This window comes from Haplochromis burtoni, unplaced genomic scaffold (genome assembly GCF_018398535.1).
Source record: "Haplochromis burtoni strain Fernald_Lab_line unplaced genomic scaffold, NCSU_Asbu1 Contig_497, whole genome shotgun sequence".
NCBI classification, from domain to species: Eukaryota; Metazoa; Chordata; class Actinopteri; order Cichliformes; family Cichlidae; genus Haplochromis; species Haplochromis burtoni.
Genome location: NW_024582858.1, coordinates 41505 through 63429, shown reverse-complemented (window position 1 = coordinate 63429; position 21925 = coordinate 41505). Strand labels below are relative to the sequence as shown.

The 21925-nt window shown below is 41.7% G+C and overlaps 3 protein-coding genes across 4 annotated transcripts in view; all 3 read right to left on the bottom strand.

Moving 5' to 3' along the window:
- LOC121812267 (meiotic recombination protein REC8 homolog) overlaps positions 1-1208 on the bottom strand; it is a 2668-nt gene extending 1460 nt beyond the window's left edge. The window contains exons 1-2 of the mRNA XM_042213919.1: positions 858-1208; positions 691-736 (exon numbers count right to left, since the gene is read on the bottom strand). Of these exons, the coding sequence (XP_042069853.1) occupies positions 691-736; positions 858-881 (70 nt within the window). The 5' untranslated portion in view covers positions 882-1208. The remainder of the gene's footprint in view (positions 1-690; positions 737-857) is intronic.
- A 10-nt stretch (positions 1209-1218) lies between these two features.
- Positions 1219-7926, bottom strand: LOC102299142 (meiotic recombination protein REC8 homolog). The gene is made up of 11 exons (XM_005946646.3): positions 7697-7926; positions 5277-5345; positions 5059-5201; positions 4907-4982; positions 4697-4817; positions 4523-4598; positions 3445-3512; positions 3294-3372; positions 3079-3202; positions 2819-2996; positions 1219-1585 (listed from the first exon to the last, which is right to left on the bottom strand). The coding sequence occupies exons 1-11, from the start codon at positions 7750-7752 to the stop codon at positions 1358-1360; spliced, it is 1218 nt and encodes a 405-aa protein (XP_005946708.2). The 5' UTR covers positions 7753-7926; the 3' UTR covers positions 1219-1357.
- A 162-nt stretch (positions 7927-8088) lies between these two features.
- On the bottom strand, positions 8089-21154 carry setdb1b (SET domain bifurcated histone lysine methyltransferase 1b). Of its 2 annotated transcripts, none has more exons than XM_005946644.3 (25): positions 21015-21154; positions 19237-19440; positions 18958-19121; positions 18821-18864; positions 18114-18240; positions 17863-18030; positions 17569-17770; positions 17411-17484; positions 17117-17307; positions 16178-16307; positions 15905-16091; positions 14434-14547; positions 14031-14334; positions 13672-13933; positions 12639-12729; positions 12414-12530; positions 12104-12273; positions 11804-12028; positions 11545-11715; positions 10462-10592; positions 10272-10291; positions 10020-10138; positions 9595-9845; positions 9407-9495; positions 8089-8409 (listed from the first exon to the last, which is right to left on the bottom strand). In XM_005946644.3, exons 1-25 carry the CDS (start codon positions 21029-21031, stop codon positions 8292-8294), a joined length of 3690 nt encoding a protein of 1229 aa, XP_005946706.1. In that variant the 5' UTR covers positions 21032-21154; the 3' UTR covers positions 8089-8291. The 2 variants fall into 2 exon arrangements, with proteins under 2 accessions (XP_005946706.1, XP_042069852.1); XM_042213918.1 differs by lacking the exon at positions 21015-21154 and adding an exon at positions 20765-20989.
- Between the last annotated feature and the right edge of the window lie 771 nt (positions 21155-21925).

The window sequence follows — 21925 nt, the reverse complement described above, 5'->3', positions numbered from 1 at the left end:
ACACACACACACACACACACACACACACACACACACACACACACACACACACAAACCTGCTAATTTAAACCTAAAATTGTGAATTTCTACCTTTAATCCAAAGACTGTATACAAAGATGGACGTAACTATTTTTATGACACTCAGTGGTTATTCAGGTCATGTTGAAGCCTCAGCCCCTTGCTAATTACTAACCGTGGCGGATGGCTTGGAGCCTGGTTCTACAGGAGGTTTCTTCCTGTTAAAAGGGAGTTTTTCCTTCCCACTGTTGCCAAAGTGCTTGCTCATAGCGGGTCATTTGATTATTGTGGGTGTTTCTTGTTTATTTGTTTAACAAAGTTGGGTAGCTTACAGTATAAAGCACCTTGTGAGACAGTTGTTGTGAACTGGTGCTTTAAATAAAACTGAGTGTAACTGAATGTTTGTGATTTGTGGTGTGTTGAACTCATGTGTGATTAGTGAGTGGGTTGGGTGAGTGATTTAAAATTCACGACACTGCACACAGTAGCAGCATGCAAGGTAATTGGTGCTTGAGATCTTAAACCCTTCAGGAAAGTGTTTACTAAGATATCAGGATAGTGCAACTTATGGTGTCGCGCCCTGCTGGTCATGACTTCATTGCTAGCTTTAGGTTTTAGAACTGGAATCTACATCCATCTTTGTATACCGGTGATAATCTTTGATAATCTTACCTGAAATATCAAGCATCTCTGTTTCTGCCATTTCTCTGAGGACCTGCTTCACGCAAAGACACAAGTAATGAGTTAACAACTGTGAGTGTTTTTCCATCTCCTGCATTAAAAGCCTTTGCAGACATCCCTGCCAATCGCTGCCCACGTAACAAAACGCTTTTCCACACCTCTCTTTCGGGAACCTCGAGCATCTCACGCTCTCTCTCCCTTTCAGAATCAGTGGATTCGGGGCCTCGCTCCCCAACTTGCAGGTCCGAGCCCGAGAGGGGTGTGATGGTTGCACTCTGTCTCCATAGAAACTGAACCTCTTCAGGCAAGACTGCAGGGGAAAATAGCTTCGTGGTTTATTTTTGAAAAGGTTACTTGAGTCACACCATTAATAGAGCTGCAGCGGCCGCTGAATATAAGAAGTGAGGGGAATAAATAGAATTCAAGGTTCCACGTGAAGCTTTTACTGCAACAATTTAGAGGAGCCAGCATTAAAAATATTAGCAGTTAGATTATTAGAAGCCTGTAATTAGAAAAGAAAGGAGCTCGCAGCATAGTCCATGGCCATACTAGAAAACCAACAGTGCACAGCTCTACCTGATTTCCATCTAATGAGTAAGGTATAAAGGGGGGTGAGATTTAAACAGATGTTTCTGGGGTGACGAGAGGATGCTTCGCTCTATTTTAAGCAGCTGTGATACTGACAGGTGCAGGGCTTGTTGAAGAGATCAGCAGCAGGAAGGATCCTTTGAAAGGAAAGCGGGGCGAGGAGTGGTCGCCTCGTCTCGGTCAAAGGGTCGTCGATCTGTCGCTGCACATCGTCCTGGGAGAGCTGCGTCACCGGGTCAAAGAAGATCAGCTGCCTCCTTCTCCTCTTCCTCTTCTTCTTCTCTGGTGAAGCCACATCCTGGGGGCGAGGGAAATAGATTGACTAAAGGGGACCAGAGATTTGTAAGTTGTAGCTAATGTCTTGTTTTTATGTTATGGCTTAGTAAAAGAGGGTTAGGGAGATTTTTCAAAAGGGGGTGGGGGTAGCAAGCCTACAAAATATTCCTCCAGTTGGTGTTAATCTTCCACCAGAATGGAAAGCTCTCAGGGAGGCTTCACACTCAGTTTTAAGACATTTCTATACCTATTCAAGACCTAAACAAAGCAAAACAGTAACTTTCCCTTTAAAACTAGAACTGTAATCTCTGAATAACTGATTCCAAAGATTTCAGCTGGTGACTATGGACTCTATATAGTCTCAGCAAAGTATCATACGCAAGCCACTTTATTAAGTACAGCCATTTAACTTCTTATTAACACAAACATCTAATCAAATGGAAGCAACTTTGCATATTTAGAATTGGAAGCATTTATGATTCCAGGTTGGGACTGCCTAAAGACAGCACTCCACTGCTGAAACCTGGGATCTTCAGTCTAAAGCTCTCCCAACTGAGCTATTTCAGCATGTTTGGGTAAGTAGGTACAGATAATGAACAGAAAGACGTGCTGAAGTTCAATCTCAACATCAGAAAGAGGAAGAAGAGAGAGATTTAGGTGTTTTTGCCACAAAACCATCCGTAGGGTTTAAAGTGGGATGGTCAGAAAAGTAGTGATTTAATGTGGAAGATATTTTCTTTGCACGCTTTGGGCCCCTCAGAGCCTGAGCATCGTCTAAACACCGCAGCCTACGTCAGTATTGCTGCTATGTCCATTACTTTACAACCACTGTGTGCCCATCCTGCTTCCAGCAAGATAACAAAGCTGAAATCACCTTTTTTTTTTAAACATGACAATGGGTTTACATCTCAGTCAAACAGAGCACCGTTGGGATGTGGTGAAACAGGAGATTCACATTGTGGATGTGCAGCCATCAAATCTGCAGCAACCGAGTGATGCTATCATGTCAATCTGGACAAACTTGATTCATTATTTATTATCATTGCTAGCTGCACATATAATCTTACATGTTTGACCTTCTTAAATAGTACTGGCAGTAATGAGAGCATCACAGGGTCTACAGATTGGTGTGCGTGGGAGGGGTAAAGATACTTAATGTTCGTCTGTTAGGGCAAAACCGTTTATAGCTCTTTCTGTTTTTGTTAAATACATTAAATATTTCTGTCATTTAAGTAAAACCCACAAAAGCCAGCACCTCCAACTCCAGACTTCTTAGACGCCTTTCACGTTCCTTTGCTGCAGAGGGCGGAGCAGGCAGGCCGGGCACAGAGACGGGGGTGAGCTGGTCTGAGGGGGGCTTCTCTGCGGGCAGGCCTGGCTCTTCCTGAGGCAACAAAATAGCCTCCTCACTGGAAAGAGTAGTGGGCTGCAACCTGACACGTGTAAAAACACACTAAGTGGATCACTGTTTGTCTGTCATGGTATTTTCTGTTTACATAAGTGTCTCTAAGTTACTCTAGAGTGGATCCTGTGAGCTCCTTTGCTCCGTGTTTCTCCAGGTCGCCCTCTCGTTCCTCCCGTTCCACCTCTTTTTCTTGTTCCCCTGCTGCCACCTTTTCTCCCGGTATCTCCAAATCTCCTATTAGAAAAGATTATAGAGTATGTTATGTCCCATTCTACGTTTTTCTTTTCTTGAAAATGCAAAATCACAGAAGCTTTTTGCTACACACCTTCTGGAAAGTGATCTGTTTGTGCCAGCAGGAAGTCAATAGTATCTGGATGGTCATCAACCAGCTCTGCACCCTCAAACTAGCAGTGAAATAAGGCAGATGATGGGTAGAGATATTACACTGAAGATCTGTTTCCTTTTTACTCCCCTACCTCTGTAACGGGGATACCAACAGGCTCCGCCTCTCTCAGAGTGATGGCCTCTGGAGACACGGTTATACCTGCGAAAACAGAGTCGTGAATACACATTAATATAAAAGTCACTATTTCAGCATCAACTCCACAGAGGCCAGAGAGCTATGACTAATCATGTTTAAATTAAAGTGCTCTCCTCTGCTGAGTGAAATTTAGCTGCACAACCCTTCCTGACTCTGAGGCATCACTTTCTGCAAATTAAGTGTTTGAAGGCACTCTGCTCCACTCCGCTTTGACCTGTCGTTTTCTTTCTGCTCCTCGCATCTGGCTGGATTTGCAGTGTGAGCTCATGCAGGGACGTGCGCATGCTGCACATCCCTGAACACATTTCTACAGAAAAATAAGCCATGTGAGCAGATATTATTTGTACAACTAGTGCAGGTGTATCTGCTTAAAGTGCAAAAGCTTCCTGCTTCTATAGGAATTAAGAAGATAAATAAACTTGATTTGATTAACAATATTCGTGCCAAAGATGAAATAAGATGCAATAGTGATTAAAAAAAGCTTTCTGCTCCTTATTTTGGTGTATCTGTATACAGAACTCAATCTGACAGAAATGGTCCTTAAGAAAGACCAACCCTTGGCAACAGCCTATACCTAGGAGGGGTTTTAGGTAAGTAAGTAAGTAAGTAAGTAAGTAAGTAAGGGACCTTGAGAGAGCTGCGCACAAATAAATCCCCACAAACCTTTATGAACTACTTCGTAAAGAAGAGTTGGCCAAAATTCCTCCACAACAACGTGAGGGACTGATAAAGTCACAGGGAAAGTGATTTCTTCAAGCTGTTGCTGCTAAACGTGGTTCAACAAGCTGCTGAATCATGCCGTGTACTTACCTTTGCACTCAATGTTTCTACATTTAGGCTTTTTGTTAAATTAATTATGACAAGATGTAATGTGACACGCGTCGTTCATTTGAGGCTGTATTTAAATGATTTTAAGACCTGCTAAGGTCATTTTTTAGTATGACTTGACACATAAATAAAAAGGAAAGAAAACTAGTACACTTTTTCAATTCGGCGACTTTAACACATCCTACCGTTTTCCAGTGCAGCAGCTGGACTGATCAGTTCAGGATGCTCAGGAGAAGCTTCTCTCAGATACTCACAACTCATCTAAGAATCAATACAGCCAGAGAACTCTTAGTTTATGAACTAATAAGATGATTTGCAGCTCAACTTTCACTTATTAACTGCTACTATTTAGTTGCGACCTGTATTAGTGTACTGGGGCTGGGCATGGCATCCTGCAGCTGCATCACTCCAAATAAAGGGTCAGGAGCTCCGTCTGTCTCCTCCAGCAGAGTCAGGACATCTGGCAGGACCAGAGATGGTCTGGAAAACAACAGGAAGCTCAGTGCCAGGAAACAGCTGTTACTTTGAGATTGAACATGAAGGTAAATATGCTGAGCATAATTTCTCACCTGCTGTGGTCATCCATATCAATTTTCTGTGAGGTTCTCTGTTTGACCAGCTGTCCCACAATGGACTGAAGTTCCTCTGAAAGGACAACAAATGAATCAACATCAGGATCAATTATGTCTCTCCTTCCTTCAGTGTGTAAATGCCTCCTTACCCAGAAGAATAGCACACTGCCGGTGGTAGACCACAACGACACCATACTGAAGCTGGGAGGACAGGTAGAGGGAGAATCGGGGTCGGGGCAGACCTGGACGAGGTGGTGCGACCCGCTCCAGCACGTAGTTTATGATGTCGTCGCTGGATGAGCATTAACTTTATTTTAATATGCAAGCAAGGTAAAAATGTGAGAAAGTGACTCAAATAACTTCTTACCAGGTGCTTCTAACGTTGACTTTCAGGAAATCCCGGCGGGGAACCTTGATGCCTTTCGTAGCTGCCAGCCTGAAATGGGCACAGGGGATTAATGACGACTCATGTTTTATTTTACTGAAGATGAAAATCAAGATTAAAAGCTAAAGAACGAATAAATAATGTATAATCTTTTAAACTGTGACAGAAAAGAACCAAAGACAGTCTGTGGTTGGGAAAAGTTTATGGTACCATTAACACGCGATTCACCTCCCCGTCCACTCGCTGTTGTGCTCCATTTTTAGAGTAAAACTTAGCAAGTATCAGCTAAAAATACCAATAGATTCTCATAGTTTTGACACCCTTTGATAGTCATTGTTGCATTTGGGCATTTTCGTTTTTGTCACATTTCTTGTTTAAAGATATTCAAAATATTTTCAGTCAGTGAAAGGTCTGGTCTGCAGGGAGGCCAGTCCAGCACCTGAACTCTTCTACTATGAAGTCATCCTGCTGGAATAGATGCAGTATGTGGCTTATCATTATCATTGTCTTGCTGAAATATACAAGGATTTCCCAGAAAAAAAAGCCTCGTCTGGATGGGAGCGTATGTTGCTCCATAGGTAGCAATATATGCCATATGGCAGCATTCCCATCAGACATGCAGACTTTTCAACTGAGCACTGATATGAATGGTCCCTCTCCTCTTCAGTCCAGAGGACGCTCCATAGATGTTTTTTAATAATTTGTGGCTGGCACACTGAACTGTGTTGAACTTAAATGTTTCTGAGCCCTGCAGTGATTTGTTTTTGGCAGACTCACATGTTTTTCATGTAGCACCGCCTGATGGCCAGAAGATCACAAGCATCCAGTTTTAATTTCCAGTCCGTTCCCGCCTTGTGCACAGAGATTTCTCCAGATTCTCTGAATCTTTTAAATTTTATATACTGTAGATGATGAATTATTCAAAGACTTTGCAATTTTCATTGAAAAACATTACTCTGAAATCCCAGAAAGTTGATTCTATTCATCTGGACGTAATGTTTTCAGTGGGAGAAATGTTTCATCACTCATCCAAGTGACTTCTTCAAACCTTACGAACATCTTATAATTCTGTGATTGCAGCCATTCTCCAACTCTCTGTGAATGATACTCATAGCTGCTGATTAATGGTCATGCATCAAAATGTTACTCTGAAATTGTTCCACAATTTTGCAGATGCATTTTTTTCCAGATTGATGAATCTGTCTATTTAAGATGCTGTTTTAATGCTCAGCTACGTTACTCTGCTCTGCTGCCAATTAAGTGAGTTGCAAAATGTTCCTCCACCTGTCTCCCCCTCCAGTCCAGCATCTTCCAGATATGTTGCTAACAAAAATTCAAACTGAGCTAATGTTTCACATGATTAAAAATGTCTCAGTCAAAACATCTCATGTGTTTTCTATGTTCTACAGAGAGTAAAATATGAGGGTTTTAAAATTTGAAAATCACTCCATTGTTGTTTTTATTTTCATTTTACACCGCACAGGTCAGTGAATTCTTAAGTGTACTTAGGACAAATGTACAAATGTGTACTTTTTTTTTTAAAAGTACACATTTGTGTATGAAAAATGATTGACACATTAACAATTTACCAGTTTTTTACCCTTTAATAGATGCAGTTTCATTTGCTTTTCAGCTAAAAACTGATCGAAATGACTTTGATTATCATATAATATTTTTTTCACGGTTTTAAAAATGTCTGAAAGTACCTTGAATAAATACAAAGATGGGAATGCCCTCATTTTACGATGTATGTAGCCTTTGATCTCTCAATCTTCAAAGCTAGCGTCTTTCATAAACAAGGCTTCAAATACTTTAAACTTGATGTTTATGTTTGCTTAACCTCAGCTGCACCTGCACCGTGCGATCTTTTTTTTTTTTTTAACACATTTAAATATACATATGGACTCAGAGGCAGAATGTGAGTTTTAGATGCATAAAAATGTTGGTAAAATGTATGTAAAATTGATAAACTCCCCCCAAAACTAACACACAGTGCACCGGTTATTTTCCTTGTGAGGAAGTACATACATTTAATTACGTTAACGGGTCGACAGAAACATGCTTCTGTTAGGCTTTTATAGACTAAAATATTAATATGTTTAACCACTTAAAATGTACTTAAACACCCCGTTTTCTCTGGGTAAAGGAAGACTGGAACATAAAACGTAACCATCAGCGAGTCTGAATGTTTATTTCAGGGGTTTGTGCACATTAGCAACATTTTTTCCCAGATTTAAGTTTATTTATGATTAGAAACTAGTCTAAAATACCCATTTGCCTATTAAACGTAATGATTTTTAAAACATCTTATCAATAATGTTAGCTGACATGAAACGGCTAGCCTACTGCCTAAGCACTGTGGAGTACATCTAGGTGTCGATTTTAACCAGGTTTTTACTCACCAGATGGTAGAAAAGCATCCTGTGTGACGCTTTAAAACTGTGGGATAGTAAAACATTTCAGCAAATTTTTGATAAATCAGTTAATTAGCGGATAAAATCCGATAGATCACAGCTTCCGATCTACATCAGAGCTGATTCTCTCCACTGTGAGATATGAATGTTGTTTGTTTATTCTTCTGAGACAGGTGGTTGGTCAGTGCTGCTGTGAGAAATGACAACACTTGTATGATTTGCTGGTCACTCTGAGCGCTTGAAGTAACATTTAAAGAGAAATAGGCACACAAATGTTAAAGCTCGATTAAATAAAATATCAATACACTATTAAAAACGAACAAAAGGTCATAATACAGTTATTTTATTGTGAAGGGTTTGTTTCAATTCAGGACCTTTGGTGAGTTTCACAGAGAGGACATTTTATTGAGATGTAGAGGAACAATAAAATCAAGGCAGTAGTAATAAAATGTAAAATCTTGAATTAAAAAACAAAACAAAACACACAACTCAAACCCCTCCAAAAAAAGAGCAAATAAAAACTCGGGGTACATTGTTGAGAGGGTTCCTTAGTTTTACTACAGGTAATGGAGGTCCCCGTGGATCACAGCAGTCTTCCTCGGCACTCGGTGGAGCCGCAGCAGCAGAGCAGGACCTTACCCTCCACGCTGCCCACCTCGTAGTTATAGTCCCAGGTCAGCTCTGTGCCGGCCCGGATCCTCCTGCACGACGACACAAACGGTGATGTCAAGAACAAAACGTTAAGATGTTGTTAGGTACATATTCATTAACGCAAATGTCTAATCAGCCAATCACATGGCAGCAACTCAATTCATTTAGGCTTGTAGATACAGTTGAGACAACATGCTGATGTTCAGACTGAGCATGGCACGGTTCTTGTTGACAGCTGTGTTGGCTTGAGTGTTTCAGAAACTGCTGATCTTCTGAATCATCAGATATTGATCTATTAGAGAAACTGTGTGATGCTATCATGTCAATATGGACCAGAATCTCTGAGGAATGTCTCCAGCATCTCGTTGTCATGAAGAATTAAAGCTGTTTGTAAGGTAAAAGGGCAGAGCAACCTGCCCTTTTACCTTACAAAGGGCAAAGGGGAGCAAGGTGAAGTGGCCAGATGAGTCTTCATTGTACGTTCTAGCCTTGAAACTAATAGTGAGAGTGGTCGACTGCTTGTTACAGAGCTCCCAGTCTAATGCCTCTCTCTTTCCCTGCACACACTGAGCCACAAGTGCTGTTTAGGCAGGTGGCATAAATCCAGTCCATTGCTGATAGGAACACCTTTCCGCAACTGTAAAACTATTCCTGTATGATCCGATGGCAGGCCTAACAATGACACAGCAGCGCCACCCTAAGGTTGCATTCACACAGAAAACAACACAGCATCTGTTTTTCCACTCAAAACTCCACCCTGTTTAACAGAAAGCAAACATTCAACGTAGTGCAGTCTCAGTGTTAGACATGATTAAATAATATAATTAATAAAAAAAACTCATCAAGATAGTTTTGGATGATGGCCTCTCGCCCTGTAAGAGAGAAATCCCCTAAAATAAAACGGCACATATGTTGAACTTTACTCAACTTTAAACACACCTTCCTGTCAGTTTATTTGTAAGGGTAAAGACAAGAATTCTACTGTTTTTCAGGCATGTTCAAGTACAGAAAATCTTGGATAATCTTTTCCTCTGTTTCAAAACTCACTTGCTGGCAAAGAAGGCAACCCAGGGAAACCTCAAGTCATGCGTGTCTACAAACACATTCTGGACGAAAAGGTTCGGACTGCAGCTGTGCTGTAACACAAACAGAGAGCAGAGGTGACGACGTCAGAGGAAAGTAATCAGAGCGGCGCTCAAGTAACATAAAACGATCACACAGCAGCAGATTCATACGTTGAGATAACGTCCGAGGTTTCCTTCCAACTTGGCATCAATGATGTAACAGGACTCTTCCCCATCAAAGAACTGGCGGGTGTTTTTAGTGGGAGTGTTGTCTCCGCCTCCTCCCGTCTGCCCCTGCTGTCCTCCTTTACCTCCTCCCGGCCCTCCACCTCCAGGCACGCCTGTTTTTACCATCATCCCGTGGCTGTTTTTCAGGGCGATGCCACGAGTAGATTTCACAGCCACCTGCTTTTTAGTCACACCTGATCCAGATGTAAGAAGAGAGAAAACCAGTGGAAAGTTACGATAAGTGTGATGACAAACAAAAGCAATTCAAGCTAAGATAAATCTTTACTGTCATTGTACAGATCAGAGTGCTACATCTAATAATGCGTTAAGACCAGTTAAAACAATGAAACCGACAACCGACTCTTTACCTGGCGTTGCTTTCTCTTTGTCCTTGTTGTCATCGGATCCTGAGCTGATGGTCTGAACATCGTCACTGTCAGACAAAGTCATCACATCCTGCTTCTTCACCACTTCAGGCTTCACTGGACTGCAAGAGATAAAAAAATGAAAGTCATCTCAACAGAAATGATTTCCAGCAAAATGAGCTCAAGCACAAACGTGTGGAAGCAAACACGGTCTAAACACCAGTGTAAGCATGTTAGTGTGAAATCCAAACAAACCTCTTGTTATCTCCAGGTTCCTACGAAAAAAATAGAAAAGGAAGGGTAATTAATAATCACGCAACATGTTCATGAAGAAAAAGAGCCACTCAGAGCCATTCAGCCTTTTACTGTACTAAGATGAAAGTAGGATTACAGCTTTATTTCTGTGTATTCTGTATATTTCCAACATTACGTTGTCTTTAATAACCTTTTTAAGCCCCTGGCTCGTTAGCCAGGAAGCCACTTTGCTTTTTCCCGTCTCCTCTGGCATAGATGGTGGCTTGTCATCATCTGTTCCTCTGGCTGAGATGCTCATTCCATCTTTACTATCTTGACTCCCTGAGGCAGAGGAGGAGAGAGACACGTGTAAAAATACAACACAGAAATCTTTCTGACAGAATTAATGAGGAAACACTGCAGGAAGTGAGGCCGAAAAGCTTAAATGTGTTTCATACAATCCGTACAAAGGTCGTCCCTAACTCCCACTGTGTGGGACACTTCCCACTTAACCAAAACTACACTCACATACACTGTAATGCCAAAAGTATTCAAACAGTCATCCAAATCTTTGAAGTAAGGTGCACCAATCACTTTCATGACCACAGATGTGTAAAATCAAACACCTAGGCATGCAGACTGCTTCTCAGAATATTTGTGGGTCGCTCTCCTGAGCTCACTGAATTCCAGCGTGGTACCGTGATAAGATGATACCTTTACAAGTCCGCTCATGAAATTTTCTCACAACTAAATATTCCACAGTCGCTTGTTAGTGGATTTATAGCAAACCGGAAGTGATTGGGAATGACAGCAACACAGAGCGGGGTCAGCGAATGCTGAAGTTCTTAGTCCGCAGAGGTCCGCAACTTTCTCCATAGTCAGTCACTACAGACCTCCAAACTTCATGTGGCCTTCAGGTTCGCTCAAGAACAGTTCATAGAGAGCTTTATGGACGGGTTTCCATGGCCCGAGCAGCCGCATTAAAGCCTTACGTCATATTAAACAACATTAAAATATTAAATCCTATAGATTAGGTATTGGACGTCCCTCAAGCTCATGTGTGCGGCAGAAGAGTGAATACTTTTGCCAGTATAGTGTATGCATTATAAGAATAACATAAGAAAACACTGTTGATTACTCCATCTCTAAGAAAAAAAAAGACCCAAAACATAAAAAGCATTTAGTCACTGACAAATCTTCATAACGAAGCACACATACACAAACTCCTCATCTATCTAATGTGAACTGTCCTTTGTGTGAAACCCGTTACACTACAAATATGCAGCTGGCTCACCTTCCTTGTTGCCTTTGACCTGCCCACGTGTGGTGTAACTCCTCCACACCGAGCTGGAGCTGTAGTAGCTGTCCTTCACAAACGTGTCATCTGAACTGTCGCTTTCATCTTCACTCTTAGACTCTTTGTCCTCATCCTCATTGCTGTCGCCTGACGAGCTCGAGCTTTGGGCTGTAAGAAAAAAAGAAATGTGAGAAATTATATGGAGAATAAGAAGCTCAACACCGCTTTGATCTCTCGTGTTTGGATTTAGACTTACTCTTCTTAGCTGGTCGCCCCACAGGGCTAGCTGACACTAAAGCAGAGGGCTGGATTTTTATCCTGGATACGTCCACGCCGCTTCCCTCGCTGTCTGAACAGTGAGCCTCGCTCTCATAGCCCTCCTTAAAGTTCTCCACACTCTCTATGTGGTCCAGGTTAGCAAAATACTCATCACCCATCTCAAGACCTTCTTTGTCAGCAAAGTCATCTGTCAGGATTTTACCTGGTGAAACGGCAGGAAAATAATAAGTCCTCTTGCAAGAAAGTCATCACCTGAATTTAAAGTACGCTTCCTCACCAGCATAAATGCACACAAATGAGCCTTTAGCTACATCATCCAGACATCTGATTCCCCAGCCTTTGTTCTGGGTCTTGAAGAGTTGGAGACGGACCTGCAGGCCGTGCTGCACCAGCCGGTTGGTGCACATCTGAGCGTTACATTTGCATCTTTTATTACACTCATAGATCCTGAGAGAGAGAACGGGTAACAAGAAGAAAGAAGAGATAAGTGCCTCTGAAGAAAGACGGCCCAATAAACGCAACAGTAATTATGGTCTCGTGAGGTACTAAGGGGAATGAGGGTTCAGTATTGTTGTTCAGTGTCTCACCCTGTGGGCAGGCACTCCTCCAATCGTTTGTACGAATATCCTGCGTTTGGGTTGATCTGTCCCCCCGGTGTACAACCTGTAGCCTGAAGGGTCAGCTGGTGGCAGGAGCATTTGGATCTGTAATTATGTGATAACAGGTATTAAAACTCAAAGACACATCCTCAGAGCTCTAGAAGTGGGGAAAAATATGAAAAAGAGAAAGAAAGAAAAAGCTGCTTCACTAACTTGTCCTGACAGCCGTCGGTGCAATCGCAGCCGACAAGGAAGTCTGCACTGGTGTTGATAAACACGCCATCTTCAGGAATACGCTCTTTACCTTAAAGAGAGGACAACATGATCTATTAGCCTGTCATTACAAAGTAACTCTGCATTAATGTGGTGTCGGAGTCATTTTTAAAAATGTACAGTACTCTTCACATTAAGTCTTAGCATGAGCTGCTGAGTTGTTGACTTCAAAAGAAAATCACAGTCGAAAAAGTGAACATCACATCATATAATATCACAAGAAATCATAAAGTTTTCCTAAAGGGTTTTTATCCACATATTATGCATAATTTATTCAGGTTTTGTTAACCTGTAGTGTATTTCACATCGTGGTTCACTTTTTTGTGAAAAACTTAACACAACAGATGAATCAATAGCGACTAGAACCACCTTTATCAGCAATAACTTGTTGCTTCTTGTTTTTCTCTGACGTCATCAGTCCCTGACATCTATATGGAAGAATTTTGGCCCACTCATGTTTCCAGTATTGCTTCAGTTCTTTGAGGTTTGCCTGTATTTCACTGCGACACAGCATCACTGCTTGTTGTTTTTCTTTTTCAGCCATTCTGTTGCAGATTTGTTCCTGTACTTGGGATCATCTGCATCAGAACAGTGATAGCCTTTTCGCTCTTACCTCCTATGGGAGCAGTAAGTGCGTACTTAAGTTTTCACACGAAACTATGCATTCTGTGAAAACTTGTGCTTTACTCGACTTAGATTTTCAGTAACCCTGTTAACAGTATACTGTAATGAGAATGTAGGGTGTCATAATGAATGAAAATTGATGTTATAACCAAGTTAAAAAAATGACTTTGTTGGTGTTGTGTCTTGGCTCATATGTCATCATCTCATATGTACACCTACTACTTTCCAAGACCACTGAAAATTCTGTTAGTTGCCATTTAAAACGAAGATTTATCCTTAAACCCAAAATCCCACCCTCAACAGAAAAACAGTCTCTGTCCCTTTATTATGATCTCAGTGTTGTTCTTACTGTAAGTTACTTCAGGAGCAGAGCTGTTATCAATCTCATTGACGCAGGAAAGTGGAATATCCTCCTTTCCTGCCGTGATGTCTGGAATGTAATAAAAGGGCCTTTGTGGCTGGAAGGGACGATCGACGAGCACGTAGGGGTCCAGGCAAAACATCTCTAAGAATATAAAGTCACAGTTCGTCTGGAAGAGGTACTGCTGGATCTCGGCCATGTTACGCAAGCAAAGTCCACACGGAGCCTTGTAGATGACGTGGAAAGACATCTGAGGAGTGGACATGCAAAAGGTAAGGGTTACCTATAAATACTAAAAAAAAGAAATACATTTTAAAGTCGTCAATCATGTTGATGTTCCTTATCACCTTGCGGTTGACTTTGCGCCGTCCCGTCATGCGTCTGAAGTCATACAGCAAAGGTGTGAGGAGCGGGTTCTTCCCTCTGTGCATGCTTGTTGTTGCGGGCCGGACGCGCTTCAGACAGGCAGGCTGACATGTGTGCGCCAGATAGAAGATGCGGTCGGTCGGGGCGCGATACGCCGGCTGGTGTGGGACCTGGGCCACTGCGTGGGGAATAGTAGCAGGGACTGTAGTCAGCGGGGTCATTTGTCTCTGATACGTTTGTGTGAACGTGGGCGCCACAGGGTTTGGGGCATTCAGCGCTCTTCCGCTGTGGATTGACAGGCAAACAGGGAAAAGACAGAGAGTGAAGTTAATGCTTTCTGTGCTGAAAAACATGGCTAGTTTAATGAACACAAGGTGAACTCACCCTGAGAGGTTGCTGTTAGTGGATGTAAGAGACTGCGTGACTTTAGAGGCATGTGTGCCGCCCACCCCAGGAACAAATGGAGAAGTACTCTTTCGGGCCATCTGATGTTTATTCCTTCAAGTCAGTGAACAGAGGGAAAAATGCACAAATAGTCAGTTAAAGGAAAAAACAATCCAACCCCTCTGCATTTCTATACTTTGATTCTTAATATTACCGGTAGCTGCTTCTTAAGGGATGATGTTTAAAGGTTCAGATGAGTTACATGGGCAGTGCTGTGTAACTCATCTGAACCTTTAAACATCATCCCTTAAGAAGCAGCTAGCCCATCCAGGTTAAGCCATCACAGTTCACAGGTTACTGGCTGTAAAACGATTAAAGTGACCTGGATAGGTGAAAATTCATTAGGCATTCAATGTGTTTTACTAACAAGTTTTAATAAAATCTGATCAATATTTTAGGAGGAGAAACAATTCTTGGGAGTTTGCATACGCTCATCAGTCCTTCAGCCGTTCTTTAGGTCAATTTATTTGCTGCAAACTTTTAAACCTTTATCTTTCGCTTTAAAACTCCAGACTCATGATGTCCCAACACGTATTCGAACATAGCTGACCAGACAGCGATTGCTCTATGATGTTTGGTATGGAGATGTGAGGGCAGATTTATGAGAAATTTAATTACAAAAAAAGCACAACTTTTATAAATTATCTGTAAACTAACCACACCTACACGCGCAATTTGGGGATTGTGTTCGCCATTTTACCCCCTTTAGTAAATTTGGCCCATGGAGAATAAAATTAGGGTCATTATTTTTTGTAGGAAATGATTCAAATAATGTAAAATAATAATAATAATAATAACAATAACTACTATCCTTATATTATGGTAGTCATTTAAATGGTGGTATCTTGGACTCTCTTGGGTTCATTATATCTGTTTTCTAGTTTTTCTTTCCACCCTATCTCTGGGAGGAAACCCACACAGAAAGACACCGACCAATCAGGAGGCTCAAACCACAAACCTTGTTGACATGATGTGACAGTACCACCTCGCCCACCTGCTGATAATCCTGTTAATCTAAAAAGATGTGTGTTCTCTTTTGAGCTCAAGTACAAATACATAAATCTAATCCCATGCTGACTGAGGAAGCGAGTCACACCATGTAACAATCCCACCCACACAGTTCTTTTCATTTAGAAACATGACACATCATGTTGGTGAAATAAAAACCTCATTAAAATCTGCAACATTGCAATCAGCAAATAAAACGCTTTGTAAAATATTATAAATCTAATAAAATGGAATTGTTATCTCACATGAATTAAGAGTTTCTCGGCTTCTTATTATACGTTTTACTTACTTTACAAGATTCTTGTTTTAATTTGAACTGGCATGAAGCTCCAACTCTAAATTTCCCTCAACTTTTACTTTTTTTGAGCCGAATAAAGCCGACATGTTTATAAGCATCACTCACTGTGGCAGAGGCTGTGGAGGAAGCGCGGGTTGAGGGCTTTGTTGAGGTTGCAGCGGCTGTGGGCGCTGCTGAAGCTGTGCTGTTGGTGAACTCTGGCTGGTCGAGGGCTGCGGCGCTTTGACCGGAGACGCTCCAACATGCCCGTCACTGGTGTACTGAACTACTGGGCCTTTGCTCCTCAACGCCCCTGCAGACAGAAAAACGGAACAAGTCAAATTAGAAAGAAGCACAAACAGAAAATCGCAAGTGAGTGGTGAACGCTTGGGTTTTTACCCATGTTAGGTCTTGTCCTCTGCTGGCCAGCTAGCTTCTTCTCCTGGGTGTTGGCTGTGGTCATCTTCAGATTGAACATCGGCTCCAGCCTGGTGGAGCCTCTGTAGATCCACTCACTCCTCTTATCATCCTGTCAACAGCGGGCAACACAGACAGTTTAGCCTCCCAGCTGCTAAGGTGTCTGGTGACTTTTTAATCAAGGACTCAAACGGTGTAGTTTTCATTTGTAAATCCATAAGGAGGCATGCCATGATACACCTCTATTGACAATAATGGCAATAATTAATTTGTAATTATTAGCAAATGTCATTTTTATCATCGTTTACATGTTGAAAGGTTGAATGCCGTATGCAGCTGAAGAAAAAAGAAGCCGACTGCCTCACGGACTAAGCTGAACTTTAGTCAAAATTAAATTGAAAGTAGCGTGCGTTTTTTTGGCCATTAGGCTGATGCAAAGTTTTAATTAGAAGAATTCAAACTCAAATATTTCACTGCAGAGTAATTACATGGGGGATTTAACCATTTATCCCTTTTATTAATCTGATCTTATCTTATACATCATTACATTTTGCAAGTCCATGCAGATTTGTTTTGGCCAAATATTGCTCATAAATGGCTCTTAGGAGAAAACTCTCCGCTATCATAGAATTAGGCCTGTGCCAGCCTATATCGCTCTGGCAACTATGATTTACAGGCGACTTTGCACTATGCACAAGCAAACATCCTCTTAGGTAAATTAAGTAGGGTAGTAAAGTATATAGATTTTTAATGAAGAGGCAGAGATGGGTCATTGCAAGTGAGATGTGAGAGAATTTGGATGCATTTGTTTTTTTATCTAGTTTCTGTGCTGTGTGACTTATTGTTTCCATTGACTACAAGTCAGGAATAAAGATTGATTGATCATTGACTAAATCAGTGCTATTTCTAGTGCAAACATACCAAGAAGAGGATCTTCACCAAGCTGCCATCCACCTCCTCCACTTTGCTCTTCCACCACGTTCCCTCCCACTCTGTCTTGATTATCTGGCCAACCTTTAGGAGAACCATTGGCCTGCTGGGATATGCAGTTATGTATTCCTCAATAAAATCTCGACATGATGCATCCTCTATGTCCTCCCAAGTATGCCTTACTGTAAAAACCAGAACAAAAACTCTTAAAAATCAAATATTCCAGTAAGTGCTACTTATTTTCTCTTTTAGATAAACAAAAAAATTTGAGAGAAGGGCTCTTACATGGTCGGCAAACTGGGTAGAGCTCAGGCAGCGTCACATATGAAGCATACCCATCATCAAAGAAGATCAGAAACCTGAAACATGCGCAAAGGCCTTTATAAAGAAACCCAGGCAATCAGCACCCCACAGCTCTTCAGATTTTTGACCATCTAACCCACCTCATGCGGTTCTTGTTGTTGGGCATCTCTGCTACTATTCCAGCATAGAGCCACACCAGGTTTCCATCCTTATACTTGGCGACTACACGAGCACCAACGTACAGACTCTCCAGGGTGGGGTTATAGTCAAAAGCCACATGATTTCCAGACAGCAGACTCTTGCCTTTATCAAACTTGACTTTATACTTGAATGTACCATTTCCTGAAGACAGACAGAGGGTGTGGAGCATTAAAGACAAAGCAGACACAGCCCATGGAGTAAGAACCTGGCAGAAAAGGAAAATGATAACACACCAACTGGGTTGATAGCAACGAGGGTGCCTTTGTGCCACGTCTTGGTGCGCTTCTTTCCCAGAATGCTCATCCAGATTCTGAGCTCATCTTCTGGCATTTTGGGGTTTGGTTGGCCTGCAGACTGAGATGCTTGGGATATAAACACGGCAGGTGGTGAGCTGTGGCTACCTAAAGGGCAGAAGAGCAAAACACATTAGAATCAGTATTTCAACAAAAGCCTGAAGAATGCAGCAGCACTTCAGTGTGTTTACCTGACTGAGTTGAGGGCGGTACTGGGGAACGGAGCAATTGCGCACTGAGTGGTGGCTTGCTGACCATTTGGACCAATTTCTGCACCTGCTGGGAGGTTTTCTGCAGCACTGTGGAAGTTTCCTTTACCTGGCATTAGAAATAAAAAAGACACAAGGGTTTTTCTAGCTTAAAATGGGGCTTTGGGGGATGGTGCATGTGAACACAACTGGTAATGTCTATTGAAGGAAAAGTTTTTTTCTTGTCAGTTTGATAAACAAAAATGTATTTTAAGTCTGGCTAAAACTCCACTTAATATGTGGAACTATATTTTTTTAACCACTGTCCAGGTGATTTTCCTTTCCCAAAGTTGTTCACATGCAGGAAAATCTCTGGTCCTGTCCGAGGTGTACTCTACCTCTTGCCTAATAACAGATCAGACAGGCTGTCCTAGAATGGCTCTTTTTCTAGTTATAAAATAAAAAATTAGTGACAAGCTACGAAGGAAATTGTTTCGGTTAATCTGGATTAAATCCAGCAAGAGAGACAGTGTTTTGCTTTTCTCAGAGGCTTTATTGGTCACGTCTACCACTCCATTTGTTAGATGTCAGGGAAAACTGAACCAGCTAAGAGCTATCAATCAGCAAAATTAAAATAATTCGACCGATCAACTCTCCTCAAACAGACAGATATAACAGATCAATACAGCAATGCTTTGCGTTGCTCTCACCACTGGATCTTTGACTGGAGTTAGAGGCTTCTTCGGCGGAACCACTGAAAATGAAGGATGGAAGAAAAACAAATAATTATTAGGCATAATCACTCCATTACATACATGCATATTCATAACTAAACAGCCCGACTTACAACAGCCAACAGCAATAACGTCATCGTCGTCGTCATCGTCTATCTCGATGACTTCAGAGGACAACATGGCTCCGCCTCCCTCGTCCTCCGAGCTGCTCTCTCGGTAGACGAGGCCATTCTTTCGGTAAGTTGCCTTCACCAGTTTCTCACACTCCAGTACAGACCTGAGGAAGAGGAGGGAGGAAAGAAGTGAGCGAAAAGTGTAGAAGAGTTCGTTTGTAGACCAATAAAGACACAGCGTTTGATGAAAATAAAAGAAATATCTTAATTCCCGCTCACTGGTTGGCATCACGGAGAAGCTTCTCTGTCCGAGCCTCCTCCTCCTCTTTCTGCTCCACCCATTCCTTCAGTTCTGACAACTGAGTCTTTTTCTTCTGCACAATCTCGCTCTTCTCCACAGCTTCTTCAATCCATTTCTTCAACTCGTCCAAAGAAACACCCAACTCTTCCTCCAGACTGGAGTCCCAGCCGTCCACCTCCATTCTGAGAAAGGAGCACAGAAACATATCGGTGTGTATTTAATACTCCTTCTTCCAAAGATTCCTTTACATTTGCCCATTAACGTTCTCTCGCACACAACGTAGGATTTTTCAAGACTGGCATTGATATTTGGTGACAAAAACTAGAATATTCTGATATTTCAGCTGATATGTTGCTTTTTTTCTTTCAGACACATGACACATAACAAATACTGAGGAAATTCGCTTATGTGTAGTTAATCATTTACTTGTGCAACAAAAATTGAGTTTCCATATGTAACTATTACATTACTGAGTTTGTAATGTGCTGTTTTTCATGATCACGCCTATAAAGTACCACATTTATCACATCAACACACACACAAACAGTAACCACCAGTGCATCTCTGATCCTCCGTCTCTATCAGCACTCAGGTGCTCTTTGAGGCGAGTCCAGCTGTGCCTGGGAAATTTGTGTCAACCAAACAGTAATACTGTAACTGCACAGAAAGTCATGAATGAAATTTAAATTCACTGTGTTACTACACACCAAAAGCCCTGACTGACACCTTAAACTTGATACAGAAGAGGATAACACTGTGAGGAGGTGAAACTGATCATCCTCTTGTGTGGAGAAAACCACATACACACAAACTGTCAAGAGGAACTACTCCAACAGTCAACACAGTACCAAGGAAGTTAAAGAGACACCTGGAAACCTGAGAGCCTTCTGAGAGAAACTTTGCCTACTGTAAAGTGTTGGCTCCAATTCAGACTGACCAGGAAAGTTTGTTGGATTGTGAGGAAGTGTCTGATAAGGATACACATGTAAGCTATAAGCTAAAGGAGCTGAAATCACAGCCAAAGCTCATAACTCCAGGTAACATAAATGCTGTTTTCTGCAGATATGAGCTGGTGTGCATGCTTGTGCAGTGCATGTTTGCAGCATTCGCTTCACCTTAGCATACAGAAGCCTACATGTTCCTCTGTGGCGAAGACAGAACAATTAAAAACATCAGCGAGAAGCAAATTTTTAAACTGATTTGACGGTGCAGTTGATGCTGGGCATGCTCACATGAGTTGAAAATGCGACTACAATATGTCACGGCTGGCTTTGTTTACATGCTACTTCAAATTAGAACCTGCTGTTCGGATAAAAGCAGCAAAGACAGAAGCAGTTTGTAGTAATAGCACATGTAATTATTTTAAAGTTAAATGTTTAATCGACAGTTTAAATGATTATACAGCAGCTGCATAAGTGAATACACTAAGCTGCTACTGGATAGCATGCAGGGAGATGCACTGAATTAAAAATCCACTTAAATGATTTCAATTATTTCCAGTTTTACCCTAGCCTTGCTGCTGACCGTCAAAACTGCATTTGCGTTTTATTCAGTTGCAGAGGAGCTGAGAGAAGCCACACAAGAGCAGGACACACGGGAGCGCAGGCTAGCTCGTTAGCCTAGCATAGAAAATGTCTCATCTGCTGAATAAGTGAAGCCTGCGACTGGAAAAACCAACAAACTTGCGTGCCGTGAAGCTGCAGTCAAAGAAACGCCTGCTCCTACGTGTAAAATTTCTCTCAGAAACAGGACTCACCCTTCAACGGTTTCCATCCTCTTGGCTCGCAAATATTTGGCTAACTAGCCAATGCTACCGGCTAGCTACAATGGGGAGTGCATGCTTTGTTTGTCAGGGAAACCGAGGTAGGCGGTGTTAGCTCGCTTGATACGTTCGGGTCAAACCCGCCCAAACGGGTTACCCAGGTTTAAGAAAAATGCAGTCCGGCACACGGGACGCAGAGAGATATCCCTCCTCCAAGATCCCATAAAAATATGAAACAAAAAACGGATTTATTTAGGACAACAGTTATATTTTCAATCATTGCCTGATTTTTGTGTTTCTCTTTACATAAATACAGACATTTCCATCATGAATATATACTGAATAGGGCACGAAATTGACCAGAAACTACGAAAATGAAGGGTCACTGAGTTGAAATTTCCTGGGGAGGACCACAAAACTCCCAGAGACCTTCTTTTCATCATGATAAAAAAAAAATCTGCTCCAAAAGTCCTAAAACAAACAAACAAAAAATCAAGCCATTGTAACGTTTTTATTTAATGAATAAAATTGCATCATCGTTTTAGTATAAGTGCAGTCAAGCTTTACAAACACTGCATGTGTGATTCAGCTAACTGTGTGAATGTGCACAGAAATGGCTTTAGACAACGATCTCATGGAGTGTTTCCATGCAGGAACTTTGAAATGTTTTAATTACGTCAGGTCACTTTATTAGGTACGCTGGTTAGACTGCTAAATAACCCAAATATCACACAATAATATGGTCAAGATGCAGAAGTTCAAACTGAGCATCAAATGAAGAAGAAAGGTCACAACATGAAAGCATGTGTTCTATCAACAGTGTAGGCTGCTGCTGCTGGTGTAATGGGGTGGGGGATATTTTCTTGGCACACTTTGTGCCCCTTAGTATTAACGGAGCATAGTTT

Excerpts from the sequence above, each read along its gene's own strand:
- LOC102299142 (XM_005946646.3), bottom strand. The coding sequence starts at position 7,752 with ATGTTTTACTATCCCACAGTTTTAAAGCGTCACACAGGATGCTTTTCT. Across the intron at positions 4,983-5,058 it reads GCAGTGTGCTATTCTTCTGG|AGGAACTTCAGTCCATTGTG; the intron begins GTAAGGAGGCAT and ends TTGTCCTTTCAG. Across the intron at positions 3,373-3,444 it reads TTGGTATCCCCGTTACAGAG|TTTGAGGGTGCAGAGCTGGT; the intron begins GTAGGGGAGTAA and ends TTTCACTGCTAG.
- setdb1b (XM_005946644.3), bottom strand. Across the intron at positions 17,771-17,862 it reads CGTTGCTATCAACCCAGTTG|GAAATGGTACATTCAAGTAT; the intron begins GTGTGTTATCAT and ends GTCTGTCTTCAG. Across the intron at positions 14,335-14,433 it reads ACTAACAGCAACCTCTCAGG|CGGAAGAGCGCTGAATGCCC; the intron begins GTGAGTTCACCT and ends GTCAATCCACAG.